Raw genomic sequence first — 20,022 nt, 5'->3', positions numbered from 1 at the left:
GTCCCATGTGCTGCCCATGGCAGTTTGCAGGCTGGCAGGGGTTTGGTGTAACCCGGTGACATGTTCACCCCAGGTGACAAAGGGGGTCCTGAAGATGGAGGCCAGCACAAGGGGCACCCCAAAACCCAACAGGAAAGGCAGCAGGCACCACCCTGTGTGTGTTTGCCAGCCCAGCCCATCACCAGCAGTCAAGTGCCACCCACACACTTGTGGTGTGTGCCAGTGGCACAGCTAAGGACCAGCCATTGTTGCAAAGACATTTAATTATTTAATCAGCTTCACTTACATCCTGTGCAATAAAACTTGAAGCTCAGCAGTGGCCTGCAGGTGGCACTGGCAGTGCTGCAGCCTTGGGATCCCCCCCTCTACCCCTTGCATGGAGCAGATTCACAGTGTGGGGTGGGGGGAGGCAAGACCCTGCCTCTGTTGCAGTTAGGGGGGATAAAACAAGACACAATAAAAAAAAAAATCTTTTTTTCCCCAACTATATGATTTGTATATTTAGGGAGAGTCTGTGATTTCAAGCCATTCCTGGTGAAAACCTGCAGCACCATCAATGGAAGTCGAGACCCACCTTCCCAGAGCCACGGGGGACTGAAGGATTGTTTCTTCTCTTGCTCCTCTTCTTCCTCACCAGCCCTCCATCACCCTCCTCCCCAGTGCTGGTCCTATTCCCTTTGGGATTTGGCAGTATTTTCTTCCTCCTGTCAATGGCTTGGCTCAAACAGAAGATCCCCAGCCTCCACTGGAGAGCTGCACATTGCTGATGGGGAGACCCCCAAAAGCAACAAGAACCAACCCCTGGGGTGGGAGGAATGTCACCCCAAGCAGTGGCCCTGCACAGTGCCTGCCTGGGCATTTGCGAATGCTTGGGAATGCCACAGCCCTGTGCCAACAGGATACCAGTCCTTGTCCATGCCGGGGTGGCTTTCTGGCTCCAGGCTCCCTCCTTGAGGAGGGATGTGGGGCCATGGTGGGAAGCAGGTCCCATCCTGTCCCCACTGCTCCGTCCCAGGGCTCAGTACCCCGAGGTGAAGGAGCCATTGGAGGTCTCGGTGTAGAAACAGGTGCTGTGGGAGGTGCTGCTGAGGCTGTAGGCAAAATACGCCACGGCCGAGCCCAGCGTCAAGCCCGTCATGTAGGACACGGTCATGGTGTTCCCTGTGGGAAGGGACATGGGCTGTCAGGGTGCTCCGGCCACAGCACGTGGGATTCCCGGGAGGGCTCGGTCCTACCTGCCAGCTCCCGCTGCTCAGGGCTGACTTTGCCTGCGGCCAGGATCATGGGCACGCTGCCGAAGTAGCCGTTGGTGATGCCCATGAGGAGGGAGAAGATGCAGGGCCAGGCGGGGTGGCCGAAGGTGGGCTGCCCGCTGGGGTAGACGCACATGATGAAGAGGGGGATGAAGACCACGCGGAGGCAGGAGTAGACGAGGAGGTGGGTTCCTCTCCAGTCGTAGGGCAGGGCAGCCAGGATCTGCAGTGAGGGGCAGACACTGCTGGGGGGATGAGGGGGCTGGGGAGGGCCCTGCTGTGCCCAAAATGGGGTGACAAGGAGATGAGATGGAAAGACCAATTGCTGTGGGAACCCAACCTTGGCCGTACTGGTGAGCACCAGCCTCACAGGGGTTAGACCCCCCTGGGTGGATGACCCTTGGTGGAGCCAAGTGGCTCAGAAAGACCAAAGGAGGACAGACCCACCCTGTGCTGGCTCTGGCCTCTCTCCTACCTTGCCGACGAAGTCAGAGAGGTTGAAGATGGCCATGATGAGGATGGGGAGCCATTCCCCCAGCGTGCAGTTGTGGATCTCCGACTCCAGCCCGGGAAAGAGGCACAGCGTGATGAAGTAGGTCATGGCGATGGAGAGCATGTAGGCCCAGATGAGGCGGGACACGACGTAGCGGTAGAGCAGCATGTCTGGCAGGGACAGGCAGCACAGCTCAGCCAAAAGTGCAGCCCAGCCTCCTTGCAGAGCCTGAGAGCTTTGTCTGAGCCCCAGGCGTGCCTTCCAAAGATGAGTTTGGCCCATGGTTTTGGGCACATCATTAGGAAAGGATCATAGAATCATAGAATGGTTTGGGATGGAAGGGACTGTTAAAGACCATCCAGTTTCAACCCCCTGCCATGGCCAGCGACACCTTCCACTATCCCAGGTGGCTGCAACCACCTGGCTTTGGACACTTTCAGGAATAGGGCAGCCACAGCTTCTCTGGGCAGCATGTGCCAGGGCCTCCCCACCCTCACAGGGAAGAATTTCTGGATAATATCCCATCTAATCTGTTGTCATGTCAGTTTGAAACCATTTCCCTTTGTCCTGCTATTCCGTGCCCTTTTCAAAAATCCCTCTCCAGCCTTGGGGATGATCCTCCCCCACAACTGTGTTACCAATCATTTATCCCACCCCACGGGCATGGCTTTCCCCTGAGACCACCACTCACCTCGGAAGCTGGGCCAGCTCCTCTTGATCTTGGGCCGAGGGACATCGAAGCGCATGTAGGTGCCACTCCCAGCCAGCTCAGCTTCCGTGCCAGGGCTGCCCCGGGGGGAGCTCCCCTGCCCCTGCTCCCGGTTTTCCTGGATGAGGGGAGAGCAGTGCTGACGTGCAGTGGCAAAGAACCCCAGGGGCCGGCAGGGAAACCCACCCTTGGCTTACTGTAGTCATGATATTTTATGAAAAATTCTTTGCTAGGATTTTTCTCCTGCAGAGCTGAGGAGCCCCAGGAAAGAAATTTAAACAATTAACTATCTGCTGTTGTGGAATCCAACAGGTGCACCTCTGATTGGTGCATTTTGGTTGTTTCTAATTAATGGCCAATCAAAGATGCAGCTCCATCAGACTCTGAGAGTCACGAGCTTTTTGTTATCGATTCTATTCTTGTTCTTTCTAGCTTTCTGATGAATCCTTTCTTCTCTATTCTTTTTTTTTAAGCATAATTTTTAACATAGCACTGTAACACAACACACATCACAGCACAATAAATCAGCCTTCCGAAACGTGGCGTCAAGGCTCACAAGTCTCCTCGCACAAAACATCGAGCGGAGCTTACAAATCGGACGTCCTCGAAGGTGACATCGTGGTGCACGCGGTAGCCGCTGCCGGGCTGGCCGGCGCCGCGGCTCCCGGGGACGCCCCGGCGGGAGCAGTCGGTGTAGTAGCGCACGAAGCGCGTGCGCTTCACCAGGAGGTGGAGGATGAAGCACGTCAGCTCCATGCCGATGGAGATGAAGAAGAAGATGACGGTGTTCTCCTTCTCGTCCGACAGCAGCAGCTTGGTGAAGATGCGGCTGAGCGAGATGATGACCCCGGCGGTGCCTGGTGGCGCGGGAGAGCTGTCAGTGCTGGGCCCCGCTGAATCCCAGCTCAGGGATCCTCGTCACCCCCCACCCTGTGGATGTGATGCTTCCCCATGCAGAGGAGTCGCCAGCAGTGATTTTGGGGTGATGAAGCTCCTGGCAGATGTCCCCACCCCCAGCCTGGCATGGCAGCGCAGGGACTCAGAAACCAGAAAACTCCCTGGTTTGCACCCTGGGGTATCCCTGCTCTGCTGGCTGTGCTGGGCCAGTGGGGGCCCAGGTGTGGCTCGCTGGGCCCCAGGAGAAGGTGCAAGTCCCTGTGGTGGGCTGGGGACAGGGGCAGTGGCTGTGGGTACTTACTCTCTCCTGTCATCACTCCCTGCGTGTAGCGCTTGGGCAGCAGCCCCGTGTAGCCGTAGAAGCTGGATTGCTGCACTTCAGGAGAGAGGCACACAGGGAAGAAGGAGGGATTATTGCTGCAACTGAAACTCCGGGAGGGGAGAAGAAACCCCAGAGGGGACCCATGAGCTGTGCCAGCTGAGAGCTGCTCCTTCCAGCAGCCTCCTTGCTCCAAAAGCAGGAGAGCCTTTCTTCCCTCCCTGGGTGCTCCACTGTGTCTGTGGCCACCAGGTTTGGGGGCTTGGCAAGCCAAGCCTTTCTTCCCTCCCTGGGTGCTCCACTGTGCTCCAGGTGTGGAGGCTTGGCATGCCACCATGGTGGCCCAGATCAGTGAATACACAGTTTGGTGCTGGTGCCCCTGGCCAGTCCCACAATGCCTGGGCGGAGGTGGATGGGATGGGGCAGAAACCTGAGGGTTACAGGGATCAGGGCAGGAGATTGTCCCAGGAGATCAGGGATGGGGCTGTTTCCCACCCCTACCTGCCGTGTCCCAGCCCAGCTGCTCTGCCACATACCTGTGCAGCCAAAGGCCACCACCCCGACAGCCACCAGGTTGATGGCGTAGGCTTGTCTGCGGCTGAACAGCTCCAGCCACACGTCGCAGATGCTGACGAAGAGCAGGGGCCCCAGGGCGAAGAGGTAGCCTGTGGGGAGGAGACAGAGGGGGTGGCAGGGGCACAGTACGGGGACAGCACTGCCAAGGGGTGCAGGGACCCCACTCACCCACGGAGATGCGGGTGTGCAAGCTCAGCAGCTCCACCAGCGCGTTGTTGAGGATGACGGCCACCAAGGCCACCAGGATGTAGGTGAGGCTCATGTCAAAGACAATGGAGGTCCCTGGAGGGAAGCAGGTGATGGGGGGACAGGAGTTCAGCTCCCTTGGAAATGGGATTGAGCTCTCTCCAGGTTTGGGGTGTCAGGGAAGTGCTGGAGCCGCTCCAGACCTACCTGGGTATTTGTGGTGCAGGTAATCCACATCGGTGATAAAGCTGTTGTAGGGCAGGAGAAATCCCACCCCAGCCAGCAGCATGGCAAAATAAATCCCATGGTATCGATCCTGGGGCTCAGGGTCCTCAGAAACTGCCCCAGAAGAGGAAAGAAAGAGACAAAGATGTGACAGTGGCACTGCTGCACCCCTGGGACCCACATGAGACCTCAGCCTTGAGGCGATGAAACAGCTCAGCTCCCTGTGGATGCACAAATAAACAGCCCCAGCTCTGAGAAGTTCCTTCCCTAAATGAAGACATTTCAGTGGAGACCCAGGAGGCAGGAAAACATCTGGGCTTTGGGAGTCTGGTGCGTTTAAATTGCAGCTAAACAAACTGAGAGCCAGGCAGTGCAGGTAACAGCACAAGTCGAGGTGCAGGAAGGGTCAAAGGTGGGTGTGGAGGCGGACAGGGCTGCCTCAGGATGTGGAGCAGGGCTGGGGTGAATCCCAGGAGTGTCCCTGAGTCCTGCACATGAAGCTGCAGGCTGGGGGTGAGCCTGGCAGGAGAACCAGGGCACCATTCCTCAACTCCTTGCCAGCCTGCAGATCCCACTGTCACGGGACGTGCTGGTGGCTCTCACGGGTACAAAAAGGGATGAAAAAGTGTAGTGGGCAATCTTGTGGCATTTCAGGCTATTTGTGGCTATTAAACCCATCCCAGGGAGCTCCTAAGCGGGTGGGAAACCAGCAGGGAGCCGGCTCCTGGCTGTGGCTCAGGGCCGTGCCTGCCCTCACCTGGCTCCATGAAGGTGAGGACACCCTTGGCCTGGCTGCCCCGCTGCAGCTCGTCCTCCTCCAGCTGGTAGCTGTCGAAGCTGAAGCTCATCACCACGTTCCCCTCGGGCGTCGCGGCCGGGCTCAGCTCCTTGAGGCGCTCGGCTCCCACCGAGCCCATCCTGGCACGCTGAGAGGGAGGGAGAGCAGTGACAGTGACACCCCAGGGTGCACAGGTCCCCCCCAGGGGCCTGTAAGGGACAGTGACACATGGGTGGCCCTGAGTCTTCTCCACCTCGCCGTATCACAGCGGTTCTGATGGGTTTTTTCCGCCTGGAAAGATGATTTCCCCGAGGCAAATGGGATCCACCGACCTTCTGAGTAGAAGTTTGGCTTTGGGGGGTGAGCAGTGCTCGTGGGGGACCCACAGGAGCCACCCCCGAGGCTCAGCCTGGCTCAGCACCTCCCTGGGATGCTACCGAAGACAAACAGCGCTGTGATTTCCAAAAGCAATTAGAGAAATTAACGGGTGGAATCCACCCAGGGAAGGCGGCTGCGGGGAAGGTCCCGGCTGCCTCGGGAAGCTCTGGCTCCCTGCAGGCAGCACATTTGCTCTGCTTTTTGCCCTTTTCAGCATCTCAGGGGCAGAGCCACGGGCCGGGCAGACACACTCCTGCAGCTTTCTGAGAGGGGATGGGATCTGACCCTGCTTTTTTCAGATCTGCTTCTCTGGGGGATCAGAGCCAGCACGGGCCTGCCAGAGAGACCCCAGCATCACACCTGAGGGGCTGCACCAAATGCATCCCAAAATGAGCACTCCAAATACTCAGCATCCTCCAGTGACCCCACCAGAGTCATCCAACACAGGGTTCATCCCTGTGGTTCAACCCCAGGGGGCTGCTCTGAATTCCTTGCCTGTCCCCAGCCCACTTCCTGCAGATCTCCCTGACATCCAGGGGTGGTGATGGTGAAAAAATCTCCTCCAAGGCAGCAGGTTGAGTCAGGCAAGGGAGGAAAAATCAATGACAGTGATTTCCTTGGTCTCCCTGCCAGACATGGCGTTTGCAGGAGCAGAGAGGTTTTCCAGCTGCCAGCATGTGTTGGATGCTGGAGGGCCCTGAGGAAGGGGGCAAACGTGGTGCCCACAGACCCTGTGAGTGAGTTCCTGGGGCTTAAATTGCTTCTCTCTGCAGGGGCGGGTGCACAGGGCAGCACTGCCCCGGCCCCGAGGCTGTGCCGGGGGGCTGGGATGGGGTCTGGGGTTCACCCCAAGAGCCCCCATCCCAGAGCAGAGCAGCCCAGCAGGACACGTTGTCTTGGGGACCCCGCTCCACCCTGCTGCTCCCAGGGGAGCTCTCTGCAATCCCCCTCACCCACACCCTCCTGTGCCTGCCGCCTCCCCAGGCAGTAAAACCCAGTGGGAAGCATCTCCCGGGAAGCCGAAAAGCCTGTTGCAGGATTTTTCCATAGCAGGAAGCCCAGCTGGAGAAAAAACTAGCTGGAAAAGCCTCGTACGTACTCTGTGTGGCCCAAACTTCCCGGGGCCGGGAGCGGAGCGGGATGCGCTGCACAGCCGCGGCGCTGGACCAACCTCCGGCACTCTCCGCCTCGCTCCCCCGAGCATCCCTGCGCTGCCGTAAATTGGATTTTCTCCTCCAGCTGGATTTACATCCGTCTGCCCCTAAGGATTTACACCCTGTGGCCCCAACGTGGGGCGGGGGCGTTTCTCCACCGCGGGCAGGTCTCACCCCAGAGGAGCCCTCGCCCCGCTGCCCCCGGCTCTGCGCGACCCCCGAGCACCGCAGCCCTGCTGTCAGCGCACAAAAGCGCTTTTTGCTCCGCCAAGAGGGTCCCCCGACATCTTGCCAGCGGCGAAGTTGCCATAAACGGGGGGAATTCAGTAACCCACGTCCCCGGTCGGAAGGAGAAGCTCCTGGCCGCGCCCGGAGGATGCTCGGGGGAGCCGGGGAGATGCTCGGCGGGGCCAGGGCGGGCAGGGGCTCGGAGCGGCGGCTTCCCCTCCTTTCCCCGCGGTCCCGGCCGAGCACAACAGGTCGCGGCGGTCCTTACCTCTCTCCGCCGCGGCGGCTCTGCGGCACCGGCGCTGGCCCGCCCCGCTCAGCGCTCCTCCCCCGAGCCCCCCCGAGGCCCCGGGGCCCCCGGAGAGGCTTTCCCGGTGCGCGCCCGTACCCTGTCCGTAGGCACCGCCTGTGGGTACCGGCTGTGGGTACCGGCTAGAGGTGCCTTGGAGGGATTTCGGAGGTCCGGAGCTAATTGCGGAGAGGTTAATTAGGAAGAAAGCCCCGGTAATTTCATTCGGGGCATGAGCTTTTCAGGGAGAGGGTCATTCCTGCCCTGTGAAGGGTTTTGTCTAAGAGGGGCTGGTGGAGTCAGGATGGAGGGATGGACAAACGGCAGACTGGATGGATGGATGGATGGATGGTAGCTCTGGTTAACAGAACACAGCAATCCCCCAGCTTTTTGAGGAAACAGCCAAGAGGATCTGTGCTCCCTTCCAAAACCAGGGAATGGAAGAAGAGGAGGAAGGGAACCAGCAACATGGGGCAGTGTGGATATCCATCCGGGGAGAAGACACGTGTCCCCAGGGTGGGTGACCCAGGCAGGGACCTCACGGGTGTCCCCACCCCTCCTGGGCTGGGTGAGCTGGCCCAGGCTGCAGGCTCCACCACGGGGATCTGATGCTTGTCTCCAGGAGCAGCAAGGCACAGAGGGGGGACTCAGCAGGTGCCCCCTCCCAGCGAGCTGGGTGAGAGCCCTGGGGGACCATCCTTGAGCTCTCCCCCCGGCGTGTGAGGATGGAGGCAGCGGGAAGGAGGAGAGGAGCCATCCCTGCTCCAGGCCGTGGCTGTGAATGACAATCTCCTCGCAGTCAATAAATGCTGCGCTGTGTAAATCAGCCTGCGGGGCCGGGGATGCGCTGCTGCTGCTGCTGCCGCCAGAGGAAATGAGAGGCACAGCCTCCTGCACCGCCTCAGCCCTGCTGCCGGGAGCGGGGCTGGGGAAAGGGGCTCCTGCAAATCCATCACGGGGAAGAAAACAGGTGGAAATTTCCATCTTTTCTCCTTGGCTGAAATAGCCGGAGTTTGGCTCAAAGCACACACCTGACTGTGCCAAGCACGGCCTGGAGCTGGGGCTCAGCCTTCCTTGCTCCCCTCTGAGCTGAGCACCTGCACAGCTCGGCCCTCTGGTGCAAACGGGGATTTTTTTTTTGGGCTGTTTGCTTTGGCATATTTGCTCAGCTCTAATGTCATAGTGTCACTGTAAAATCTCAAAGCACCTCACTCCCCTTGGGGCACACCCCCTTGCTCTACACCAGACTCCATCTCCCTCTTCCAGGAACCTTAGAAAAGTAAAAACCACAGGGGGGTGAGTGTGGTGGGGGTTCCCTGGCCGTGTCTGTGCTGGCTGGCACCCAGACAGTGAGAGAGCTCCAGGAAAAGAGCAGGATGAGCTGCAGCATATGTGCAGCCGCCTTTTCCCGGCGCTCGCCAGGCAGCATTACTCACCACAGGGATTCCCCCCAGGAGCTGGATCTCCCCATTCCACAGCCCCAGGAGCAGGAGCAGGGGTGGTCCTTTAGAGACAGCCAAGCTGAGGGGAGCACCTCAGCTCCCAGGTGGATGTGGTGTTCTCCCAGCCACGGGGAGATGCTGCAGCCAAACACCTGGTGGCAAAGATCAAGTTTTAGCCTTCTCTCAAAAACCACAGCCCCCAAAAATCAAGAGATCCCCATTTCAGGAGATAAGGGGGTTCCCTTCCAGGTGCTCCTGCTGTAGGTGTGACAGAGCTGGGACGGGATACCCAAGGAAACTGCTACAGCTTGGATCTCTACAGGGAACACGGGGAATTAATCCATCAGGGTGAACTTTGCTGGGTGCTTTCTCTCTGCTTTCCCTATCCCCAAGGGCAGTGTTAGACACAAACAACACTATCCCCCTCCCAAAATGCCCAAGGTGCCCCCTGAGCATGGCAGGCTGAGCTGCCTCTGCCACACAAGGGTGTGGGGGTCCCACAGGCTGTGCTCTCCTGGAGTTTTGCTGGGCTCTTCAATTTTTTAAGCTGGCCCTGAATAATTCAGCTTCCACATAGTTGGCTCAAGGTTGGCGAGCTCAGATGCTCCTTGGGTTTCTGCTTGACCCACTTTAACAGCCAGGAAAACCAGCCAGGCATGCTGCTCCTGGTCCCAGGCATCCTGGTCCCTGTGGCATGAGGGACATCCCTTACACACAGCCCCAGCCTTGAGTCTTTCCCCCACACCCAACAGCCTCATCCTTTGCCCACACTGCAGGTTTGTAGAGGTATTTTTCCCTTCTCCCCTTCTGCTGCCTCTCCCTGCTGTTCCATGGCTCCCAGCACGAGTGGGTGCATCCCAGCAGCGTTTGCAGGATCACAAGGAGGGATTTGCTTGGCTCCATGAACCAGCCAACACCCTGTGGCCACCTCGCTCCTTGCTATGCAGAGCCTCACCTCGCTTCCCAGGAGCCTGGATGAACATTGACTAATCCTGCCGGCAGAATAAGAAGCTGCTGATTCATTTGGCTCCGAGATGCTGGATTAGGACGATCTCCAGAAATGTCCTGTATTGGTGTTTTTTTCCTTGCCCTTCCAGCCGAGTCAGGTTTTAGTAATCATTGCTGTTGCAGAGGGGAGAGGAAGGAGAGACCTTTCAGTTGTCTGCACACCAAAAACCTCAAGGCAAGACTTTAAACTCTTGGGTACCATGGGAAATGGCTGTCCCTACTGTCCCCATCCCTGTGGGCACAGCCACGAGCCAACCCTTGGTTCAGGAGCTCCTTAACCAAGCCATGCTCACCCTGCCAGGCTGCCCTGGTTAGTCTGTGCCCAGTGAGTGCCCCTCTGCACCAGCTGGGGTGGGTGACACCGAGGGGGGGCAGACAAAGGGATGAAACCTCCGCACCCCCTTCCCACACCCCGCGGCTCGGTGCTCCCGGGAGCTCTGCACATCCATCTTTTCCACTTCACGGGAAGAAGAGGCTGTTCTCAAGCCTGCAATCCCCTCTTGCAAAAGCTCCTTTAAACGGCATTGCATCCTTTGCATCCTTCCCCGGGGTCTGCTCCAGCGCCGGCCGAGCGCGGCGTGCCAGCACCGGGAGCACCCTCGGCAGCAGCGGCTTTGCACCGAGACGCCGGGGATTAATCGGGGATGTTGCCTCTTGGCCAGAGTCACACTCAGGGGATTACTGGGGCCTGCAAGGAGCGGGGAGTAGCCAGGGAATTTGTTCAGTGCAAGTGGAGGGGTTTGTCACAATCCGATTGCAGGCGAACAGAAATCCCCAGCGCTGGCAGGAGCTCAGCGCTGGAGCCCGCAGGGATTAACTGGTTTTTCCCCAAGCTTTGCAGCAAGGCTGGGGTGGGAGGAGATGCTCTAAGCCCAAAGCTCTGGGTTTAAAACCTCCAGGGAGATGCAGGGGCTGAGCTGAGCATCAGCTTTGGGGCACCCAAGCCTTGTCCCAAGGCCGAGAACCAAATTCTTTCACGTGGATGCCCCAATTCTCCTGCAAGGCATTACTCTGCATCCCTCCTGCCCTCAAACCAGCCTGGGAGAGCTGGAGAAACCCTGGGAGGATACCCGTGGCCTTTGCACTCCCCTCGCTCCTCTTTGTTGGAACAGATTTGCATCCATCACTAATTAATCCAAGATGAGCTCCTAATTCAGCTCCTTGATTGCAACTTTGCATAATTGCTGCACGCACAGGCAGAGCGGCAGGACGGGATAAAAAAGGAGACAATCAGCGGTGGGCGTGGAGGAAACAGCGCCGGGAAGGGCCGGTCCAGCCCGCTCCCACTCACCGGGCTCTCCACAGGCACAGGCTGAGAGGGATTTTTCTCTGCAAGGAGAAAATGGTGATAGCTGCCCTTGGAGGGGTGTTTCACCAGCAGCCACAAAACCCTCAGGCAATGGGAAAACCAGGAATTACAGGCCAACCCTTTTTGCTATTCCTTTCATTTCTGCTGCCCTCCTGCCCAGGCTCCCCTTTCCGCAGTGTCCCAGCGCTGTCTGCAGGTGTCGGAGTGAACATTCCAGCCGGGTGAGCAGGCAAACACATCCCCCTGAGCCTCTCCCCCAGTAACCTGGCACATCACACCCCTGTCTGTAAAAGCTGCTTAACCCCCCAAAAACAAATTCCGGGGGCTGCCTCAGGGGAAGCAAACCCAGAGCACGAGGGAGGCTGGGCAGCGTGGGGAGGGTGACACGACCTCAGCCCCTGGTGGCACAAAAAGTGGGAAAATTCCTGTTTTTCCTGCCAGCGATGCCCAAGCCATCCCCACAGGCACCCTGAGCACCCTCTGCCGCACAAGCTCGACTGTGTGAGCACAAACCAGCGCTGACACGGGTTCAGGGGTTATTTTACCTCCTTCCTCTTCCTTCTCCGCTCACATCCCCCCCACAGGCACCCCCCTTCTCCCTGCAAACACCTCCACACAGCCGAAATCTGAGCGGCGGGGCAGCAAACAGCGGCGGGCAGCTCAGCCTGGCTCCCCATTCACCCCGCAAAAGAAAAGCGACTTTCAGCTCCAGCCTTTTCTCTGCAAAAATGCAGCTCCCTTGGCCGGCCCCAAGCACGGTGGGGGCTGGAAGGGGGCTTGGGCAGCCAGGCTGGCCCCAGCACCCCTCTTAATCAGCCGGGGCATGCATGAATTCTAACGCTGCCGCCAAGATTTGGGCACTATTGACACACACGGAGCATTAAACGCCTTACGGGGGATTTGCATAAGCTCGGGGAGGGAGGAAGAGCTCGGAGAAAAGTGTCGACAATGGGAAAGTAAATGCATTAAAGTGCTTAGGGGGAAAAAAAAAATCTGATAAAGGAATAAACCAGTTAAAGGAATATATTACTCATAGCCCCGTTATTCAAATCCTGCCTTATAGGAAATCCTCTTAAAGCGATCACCTGATTGTGTGTTAAACTCCTAATTGAATAATAAGAGAATTATGTGTTTCTTCCCTAACGGCACGAAGATGGGAGCCCACGAGGATGCTCGGTGAGGGGGGAGATGGGGGAGAGGGGCCTTGGGGCAGCAGCAGCTCCCAGGAGATGGGATGGAGATGGGGGATTGGGAGGGATGGCTGGGAAAGGGGAAGGTTGCAGGGCCGAGTGCCTGGGGGTGCTGGAGAGCTTCGCTGGGATGGGTTTAGGAATGGTGGGTGCCTAGAGGGAGAAAGACTTGGTGGAAATGCAGGAAAATGGAAATGCAGGAAAATGGAAACCCAGGGTCCTCCAGCCCCACTGGAGCAAGAGCTGAGAGGAGCCACCAAACGTGGCCTCTGCCCTGGAGCTGCTGGGAGCCCCCAGATCCAGGCAAAGGGAATTTTGGGGGGCTGCAGCAGCACCTGGAGCTGCTGAGGAGCAGAGGGAGGGCCACGTCCACCCCAGATGCTGCAGGAGAGGCTCAGCCCCTGCTGCCCCCTCCTGCCCTGGCAGGACCGGGGGCGATTCCTGCACGGCCTCTCCTGATGCTGCTGCCCTTCCCCCAGCTCCGTGCTATAAATAAGATGCTCAAAAAGGAGAAAAAAAAAAAAAAGAAAATAAGAAAAGAGCACATCACCTGGCACTCAGGAGGTGAGGGAGAACAGCAGGATTGACATGCACCAAACCTCAGACTGTGCAAGGAGGGTGGGGGTGGAAAGGGGGGGGAGAAACAAAAGAGCTAAAAATAGCCCAGGGAGCTGCTTTCTTCCCGGAGATCATTTTTTTTTTTTCCTACCCAGCTGTTTCATTTAATAAACAGGATTATTTATTTATTTCTCCTTCTCTTTACTCCACTTTTTACTTGTGTTTTTTTTTAATGCAGTCAGTGCCACTTTACCCGTCCTCACATCTTTAAATGCAAGGTAAAAACCAAAACAAAGCACCCTAAACCAAGGAAAAAAACCCTGAAACCAACGGCCTTGATGCCTCCAGCAATGTCTTGCCTTGCTACAGCCCTTTATAGGTAATTGAATATCCCAGAGCTGCACCTGCTAATGCAAACTCTGATATCAATAAGTGGCAGCAGCGAGGGCAGAGCAGCAGCTGAGAAAACAAAGCACCCAGCAGGCCCCAGCGAAGCTCCAGGCTGCCAGGGGCTTTTTTTGAGGCAGGATTGGGTTGTTGAAGCCGGGCTGGGGTCCCAGCCCAGGCCAGTGTGGGAGCTGGGAGGGAGCAGGGTGTGCAGGGAGGCGGCTCTGGAGAGATCCTCGGGCACCTGACCTGTCTGAGCCAAGCTTGTGCAGGGCAGGGGGGTGAAAAGCCCTCCACCCCAATTCCCAGGGGAGACCCCCGAGCCCTGGAGCAGCTCCAGGAGCTCACAGGTTTGCTCCACTCACATCTCCAGCAGTGCCCGTGCCGCCTCCTCCTCCTCCTCGATCCAGCATCCTCCAGCAGCAGCCAGGGAAATCAGGGATGACAGGAGCAGTTAATTCGAGCCTGCAGAGGCCATCTTCCCGTGCATGTGTTGTTTTGTTTCCAAATAGACTTTGAATAACGAATGTCGGATGGCAAAGAGAAAAAGCTTCGTCCTGACCTCTTGAAATGCAAATTGCCTTTCACCCGGGAGAGATGAAAGGCTGTTTCCTATCTGAAACGGCAAAAAGGGCCGAGATAACGTCCCTGGCTCTGTCTGCCGCCTTTCATTTCCAAAATTGTTTTCGGGTAAGGAGAGGAGAGATGCTCTGCACGATTTCACTGTGCCCACGGAGAGCAGGGGGGTCTCAGGGGACACCTGGAGCAGAGAGCCCCGTGCCCCACGGTGCAGAGAGAGGGGACACCGAGGGTCTGTCATCCCCTTCACACCAGCCCTGCTCCAGGCTCCAGCCAACAGGTGAAGCCCAGAGCTTTGCCCTCCCCTGCCAAAACTCAATTTTTGGGCCCAATTCCAAAAGCTGCAGCATTATTTGCTCAGGAAAACGCAGCAGAGCAGCGGCACAAAGCCAGAGCCACTCTGCTCTGGCCCCACCACAGCCCCCTCATCCCAGCATGGATCAAGCTCCAGGCAGGAGCCCGTGGCACACAGAGCAGCCAAGCACCCTCTGCCTCCCCCAGCAGTTTTGGCTCAGGTGGAGGCAAACACAGATCAGTAATTTTTCCCCCCCTCTCATGTTTTGCTCTGGGTCAAGGAGCACAAGAGCAAGGCAGGAGCCCTCAGCACGCACAGGAGGTGCTGCAGAGCTGCTGAAGAATGGGAGGAGGGATGTTTTGGGAGTAAACAAGGGAAGGAGCGTGGATGCACCAAGGGGAAAAGGCTGGGATGCTGCCAGCAAAAGAGTAAGGAGGTTATGGGAGGAAAAAGACCGGGATGCTGCTAGGGAACGTGAAGGCTGGGATGCTCCCAGGGAAGGAGCAGAGATGCTCCCAGAAGAGGAAGGAAAGAGCATGGATGTCCCAGGAAAAGAAGATTGGGATGGGCCCAGAGAAGGGGAGAAAGAACATGGATGCTGTGGGGACAGAAGGCTGGGATGGTCCCAAGGAAGGGACAGGGACACTCTGTGGCCCCAGGCCCCTGCACTGCATCCAGCAGCTGCACAAGCAGAGCACAGCCCCCCACTGCCGGCCCCTGGAATCCTTCCCCTCACCAGCCACAGGCCCAGGCTTCTGGCCCATCCCCTGCCTGCCCTCCTCAGATAAAATAAATTATCAGCCCCGATCTGGAGCTGCTGAGGAGCTGATGGTGCCACCAGCCTCCCTCAAGCAGGGAGGAGGGGACAGCAGTGGCAAGGGAGGTGCTGAGGAGTTACACAGCAGGCTGGCACCCAAAAGTGACTCTGCACCCACCGTTGGCCGAGGTGGATCTGAGCACATGGACACAGAGTGCATCACTCGGTGCTCCCCAGCTCCAGATTACACTTGTGGAGAAGCAAGCCTCTCCCTTGCCCCTGCAGAACAGTATCCAAAAAATCAAAATGTTGCCAAAAGCTTACTTTATGGGCTTACCCAGATACAGCAATCTCCCCAAATCCTTTATTATAACCAGTAACTTAGTAGAAATCTCTGCTAAAATCGCCAACCCAAAACATAATCCAGTGCTGAAGGAGCCAGCATCAGCTGCCCTCAGCTCCCACAAGCTGGGCACAACGCCCTCAATTAGCTCATAGTTCATTAATTAGCCAAGAAAGCCTCTGCCAAGGGCCTGTCTGAGCCTGGTGTGGGTTGGCTGTGGCGCAGGAGAGGTGAATGCTCATGGACCAGCTGAGTGTGGGTGCTGCAGAGGGACAAGCTTCTGCCAAGCCTGGGCAGGATCAGAGTGGTGCTGGTGCTCACCTCTGGCTCCAGCTCCTCCTTTCTGTCCACTGCCTCTAAAAATGAGCAGTGCTGCATCCACCTTGCACACCAGCCAGGCCAGGGGCAGTGGGAGCTGCTCTGCTGGTGTCCCACTCCTTCCCCTGCTCCCAGCTGTGTGTTCAGCTCAGCCACAGCCCAAGTGGAGCTGTTCACACCAGGACTGAGTTTCTGCCCAGTTGTTTCATCTTGGACTCAAGCCCTGCATAGTGAAGGGTGTCAGGGCCTGACCACTGGGCCAAGCATCACAGCTAAAGCCAAAAGCCAACTCAGCACCAAGAGAAAGCAAGGAGGAACAGAGGCACGAGTCTGTGTTTACCCTTGTAATAAAGATAAATAATTGGACACGGGCTTGCTCTGTCCCTTCCCTGGAAACTCATGCTCAGTGGGCCAAACTCAGTGCCAGCAGACAGAAGTGAAACTGCTGTCCTGAAGGCAACCACAGCTGCCTGTTTCAGGGCTGGGTGTGACCCACTGTTTACAGTTTTCCCCAAGCTTACTGGAGAATATTCTGCTTTGCTCCTCTAGGGCAGAAGCAGAGGGGCTGTTGGACCTCCCAAAGCATCGGCGGGGCTGGATGACTCTATCCACCTGGGACACAGGGGACAGAGGAGCTGGCACCACCACAGCAGATGGAAGTCACTGCCACTGCCAGAACCCACCTCAGATCTTCAGTTTGCTCCAGGCAGGAGCCAGGGAAACATCACCAGCAGCCGAGTGAACAGTTTAGAGACACTCATGTGAGCGAGCAGAGCCGATTTTGCCTGGAGCAAAGGGAGGCACAGAGCAGCAGCGTTGCCCTGCAGAGCTGGATCAGGGGAGGCAGCGCCTGCAGCTCCTCAGCGAGGGCTCAGCACGGAACAGCCCCAGGAGAACGGGGAGAGCCTCACCCTCATCTCGCCCTGCGTGCTCCAGCTCTGCCAGCAGCAGCAGGAAGGCTTTGGCTCCTCTTGTGCAGCCCGATCAAAGCTCCCGTCGCTGCTTTGCGGGAGGAAGGATTCAGAAGCAGGAGCTGCCTCCTCTCCCATCTGCAAGGGCTCGCTCCACATCTTCCTCCAGGGCTTGGATGCGGGAAGCAACAAGCCTGGAGCGACAGCACAGGGAGTGGGCTGGGTATGAAATACTGCTTGAGATGCATCACATGAAAAAAAAAGGAATAAAGGCACTTATCAAACTCACCTGAGCAGCATGAGAAAAATACACAAATGCAAGTCCTGGGAAGAGCAGCTTTAAGGAGGAACAAGAGGGAAAATTACATTTGCAAGCAAAATGTGCCAGAAAAAAGCTCAGCTTGTCCTTTCCCAGCCCCTGCAAAGCCCAAGCTGACAGTGCCTGTGGAGAGCAGCTACAAAGCACTGCTGAGACCGAGGGCTCAGAACTGCTGCTGTTTTGGTTTGGGCCACGTAGCCTTACCCTGATCTTATCTGGCCCCATCTCCAAGGAGCAAACAAAAGGAAGAAGACACAGAATACTTATCACAACACAGATTTAATTTCTTAGGCAGTTATAAAATTACAAAGAGCGACGGGCTAGCAGTGAGAGCCAGACACTTGGTGAGGTGGAATGTTAGACAGATTTTTCCACTTATCGACACAGATACCAAACAGTCAGTGAGCACTGCAGGATGCAGGGTTTTCTCCAGGTAAGGAAGCAAATGCAAGAGCAAATAGATCCAGGTAGACCTAGGGCTGAGTCAACACCCCACAGAAACCCAGAGCTGCAGGTTTGGGGAGGACTCCCCACTCCTGAGTTGGACACATGCAGGGGCCCTGCAGCCACACGGCCAAAGCCACAGCACTGACACCTGTAAGGAGCACAACGGCAGCTGTTTGCAAGCCAGAATTACAACTTCTTGCCCATTATTTTCAAAGCAGTGTGAGATGAGATTTGCCAGTCGGAACAGCATTAAAATGAAGGCATGTCATGATTAGAAAAATAGGAATTTGCTGAATTCCTTTGGTTGTACAACTGGAATCTGAAAGGATTTATTTACAGTCAGAGCCATGCTTTCTTCATTGCAAGCCTTTCACAGGCCAGCAGATTCCAGGAAAAAGAAAGGCCTGCTCTCCACATGTGGAGAAGACACTCGGGCCTTGCTCTCAGATTTTAACAGGTTAAATAAAGTTGACTGTTAGCCAGGACAGCTGGAGCACAGAATAAAGCTTCCCAAACCTCTGCAGTGATTAATCCCCACCAATGCTTTGGACAAAGACTCCTGTTGCTCTGCAAACAGCAGTGGAGCATCTGCACACACCAGTGGGATACTGAACAGCTCAGCAACCCACAGGGAAAGAAATCCTACTGTCCTACTGGATGCTGCTTGGTGCTAATGCCATGCTTGGAGCCAGGAAAGCACAGCATGGGATGTAACAGAGCGCTGTGCTCGGGCTCGGTGCTCACCCAGCCCAGGGCTCCTCTGCTCACTCCTCCCTTTTCACTATTCCACACAGGTCAGACCAAGTTCCCTCTGTGCAGACACCTGTCACTGCATTAAAGGTCTTCTCAGGTATTTATTTGCATTCAGGCAGACTTGAAAAGCCACCACCTCTACCCTCACCCTCTGCAAAACACAGCCAAGAAACTCGCCGTGCAGGACCCGGAGCAGCAAGGCACAAGCACACACCTGATCCCAGAGGGAGCACTCGTGCCAACGTCTTGTTCAACAGGGCACCAGAACAAACAGCTTTTACCAACCTCTTGATGCTTTCTACTTCCTCCTCCTCCTCTGCCAGGCCCTGCCTTTTAACTGCTAGATTGGTATCTATCACTTGTATTTTGGAAACAGCGACATAAGAAGAGACCAGGGCAGATAAAAGCTTTCTGCCTCAGAACTTGAAATACAGAGTAAACAGACAGATGTCGAGACAGCAGCCGAGGACCTGCACTCGCTGCCCATTTGCACATCAAGAGAAACAGCTCCTTCCCTAGGTACTCACTGGGAACTGATCCCACTGCAAGCTAAGACCTGAGTTTAGCATTCCAAGTTTTTCAGTGTTCCCCCTTCCCCAGCTTTGGTTGTCTCAGTTCTCTGCCTCAACCCTCCACTGAGTTAAAAGCTATCAAGAAGTGCAGCCCATATGGAGAGAGAGAGAGAGACAGGCTGTACAGAACAAACACTGTCCTTCCAAGGAAGGTCAGTCTATGCTGAGAGGGACTGCACAGGTGCTGCCATATCCTGTGACCAGGAGCTTGTGGCCACAGCAGGGCTGGAGCCTCCTTGGCTTACCCTGGGTCTGTCAGAGCATCAGAACAGAAATGTTTAGACATCACCTGATTCACAGAGAACAACAGTGCAATCACATGCTCCACACTCAGGCGAGGATGCAGCTGCAAACAGCATTTCTGGTTATGTTCAAAGAAAAAAAAAAAAAAAATAGAAATACATCTTTATGTCACTGGGATAAACCCCCAACCTGAAAGGCTTCTAGCTTTGGTAGCACACCACAACAGGGTGGTTACTGAGGGCCTAAGGCCATCACAGGGAAATTACATCAGTCATGTTTTATCTGAGAAAAAGTTTATATCCTCATGCAATTAAACTACTGTCACCACTCTTAAATACACAGCCAGTGGGGACCAGAGGTGACCTGCTCCACCCTACTAGCTGGTCAGTAACTTCAGAATATGAATATTTTTGCCCTATAGAAAGATTTTCTGTTACAACAGCAAGAAGATTTTGTACTTTTAACTGGCTTTCAGCTTCTATTTAAGAGTGAACCAAGTAGAGCACAGCAGTTCCACAGTGTGTGGCTCAGGAGCAGGAACACACTACAGCATATGGAAGACACCAATACAGTGATTATGGGATCTCCTACTCACCTGTGGAAAATAAGGTATGGAAATTAAGAAGAGAATAAAATTAGTACAGTAAATGATCTCCATTTTTAACAGTAAAGTTAGTAATTACATTTAGGAGTGTAACATGACCTTTGCCACACTCAGGAGTTGTAAAACTTGTGTGCTTAGCAGACCTGTGTTGCTGGTGCATGTTTACTGCTAACTGTGCTTGTGGAGTCTAGGCCAAACCTCCAAGGATGTTATCAGGAATGTTAACCAGCTTTAGTCTGGAATGAGAAGACATCTCCTGGGTGGTTCAGTTTGCCAGCAAAGCTCACTGAGCTTAAATTTACTTCAAGACTTGTATTTCACTCTGCAGCTTGGAACTTCACAGCAAAGCTGAGAGCAGTAAAGCAGAATATAATAAATAACTGCAGACCATGGAATTGAGTTGTCAGGCAGACCTTAAAGTCAAGAGACCAAGTGAGACTTCAGCGTGACTCAGGGGTTTGCTGGGAACGTGCTGGGTTCTGGAGAGGACACCACAAGCCAC

The 20,022-nt window shown here is 55.9% G+C and overlaps 1 protein-coding gene across 2 annotated transcripts; it reads right to left on the bottom strand.

Annotated features, from left to right (window-relative positions):
• Positions 1-245: 245 nt before the first annotated feature.
• Positions 246-13,920, bottom strand: SLC29A4 (solute carrier family 29 member 4). 2 transcript variants are annotated; one of them, XM_041401973.1, is made up of 13 exons: positions 13,745-13,920; positions 9,883-10,049; positions 8,922-9,079; positions 5,416-5,584; positions 4,641-4,772; positions 4,416-4,529; positions 4,208-4,336; positions 3,654-3,728; positions 3,047-3,312; positions 2,438-2,573; positions 1,729-1,916; positions 1,236-1,476; positions 246-1,161 (listed from the first exon to the last, which is right to left on the bottom strand). In XM_041401973.1, the coding sequence occupies exons 4-13, from the start codon at positions 5,573-5,575 to the stop codon at positions 1,019-1,021; spliced, it is 1,584 nt and encodes a 527-aa protein (XP_041257907.1). In that variant the 5' UTR covers positions 5,576-5,584; positions 8,922-9,079; positions 9,883-10,049; positions 13,745-13,920; the 3' UTR covers positions 246-1,018. The 2 variants fall into 2 exon arrangements, with proteins under 2 accessions (XP_041257907.1, XP_041257909.1); XM_041401975.1 differs by lacking the exons at positions 8,922-9,079; positions 9,883-10,049; positions 13,745-13,920 and adding an exon at positions 7,465-7,500.
• Between the last annotated feature and the right edge of the window lie 6,102 nt (positions 13,921-20,022).

Source organism: Onychostruthus taczanowskii, unplaced genomic scaffold (assembly GCF_017590055.1).
Source record: "Onychostruthus taczanowskii isolate IOZ18803 unplaced genomic scaffold, ASM1759005v1 scaffold19, whole genome shotgun sequence".
In the NCBI taxonomy this organism is placed as follows: Eukaryota; Metazoa; Chordata; class Aves; order Passeriformes; family Passeridae; genus Onychostruthus; species Onychostruthus taczanowskii.
This window is presented reverse-complemented; position numbering and strand designations above follow the sequence as displayed.

Excerpts from the sequence above, each read along its gene's own strand:
- SLC29A4 (XM_041401973.1), bottom strand. The coding sequence starts at position 5,575 with ATGGGCTCGGTGGGAGCCGAGCGCCTCAAGGAGCTGAGCCCGGCCGCG. Across the intron at positions 4,773-5,415 it reads CCTCACCTTCATGGAGCCAG|TTTCTGAGGACCCTGAGCCC; the intron begins GTGAGGGCAGGC and ends CTTCTGGGGCAG. Across the intron at positions 4,337-4,415 it reads GCACACCCGCATCTCCGTGG|GCTACCTCTTCGCCCTGGGG; the intron begins GTGAGTGGGGTC and ends TCCTCCCCACAG.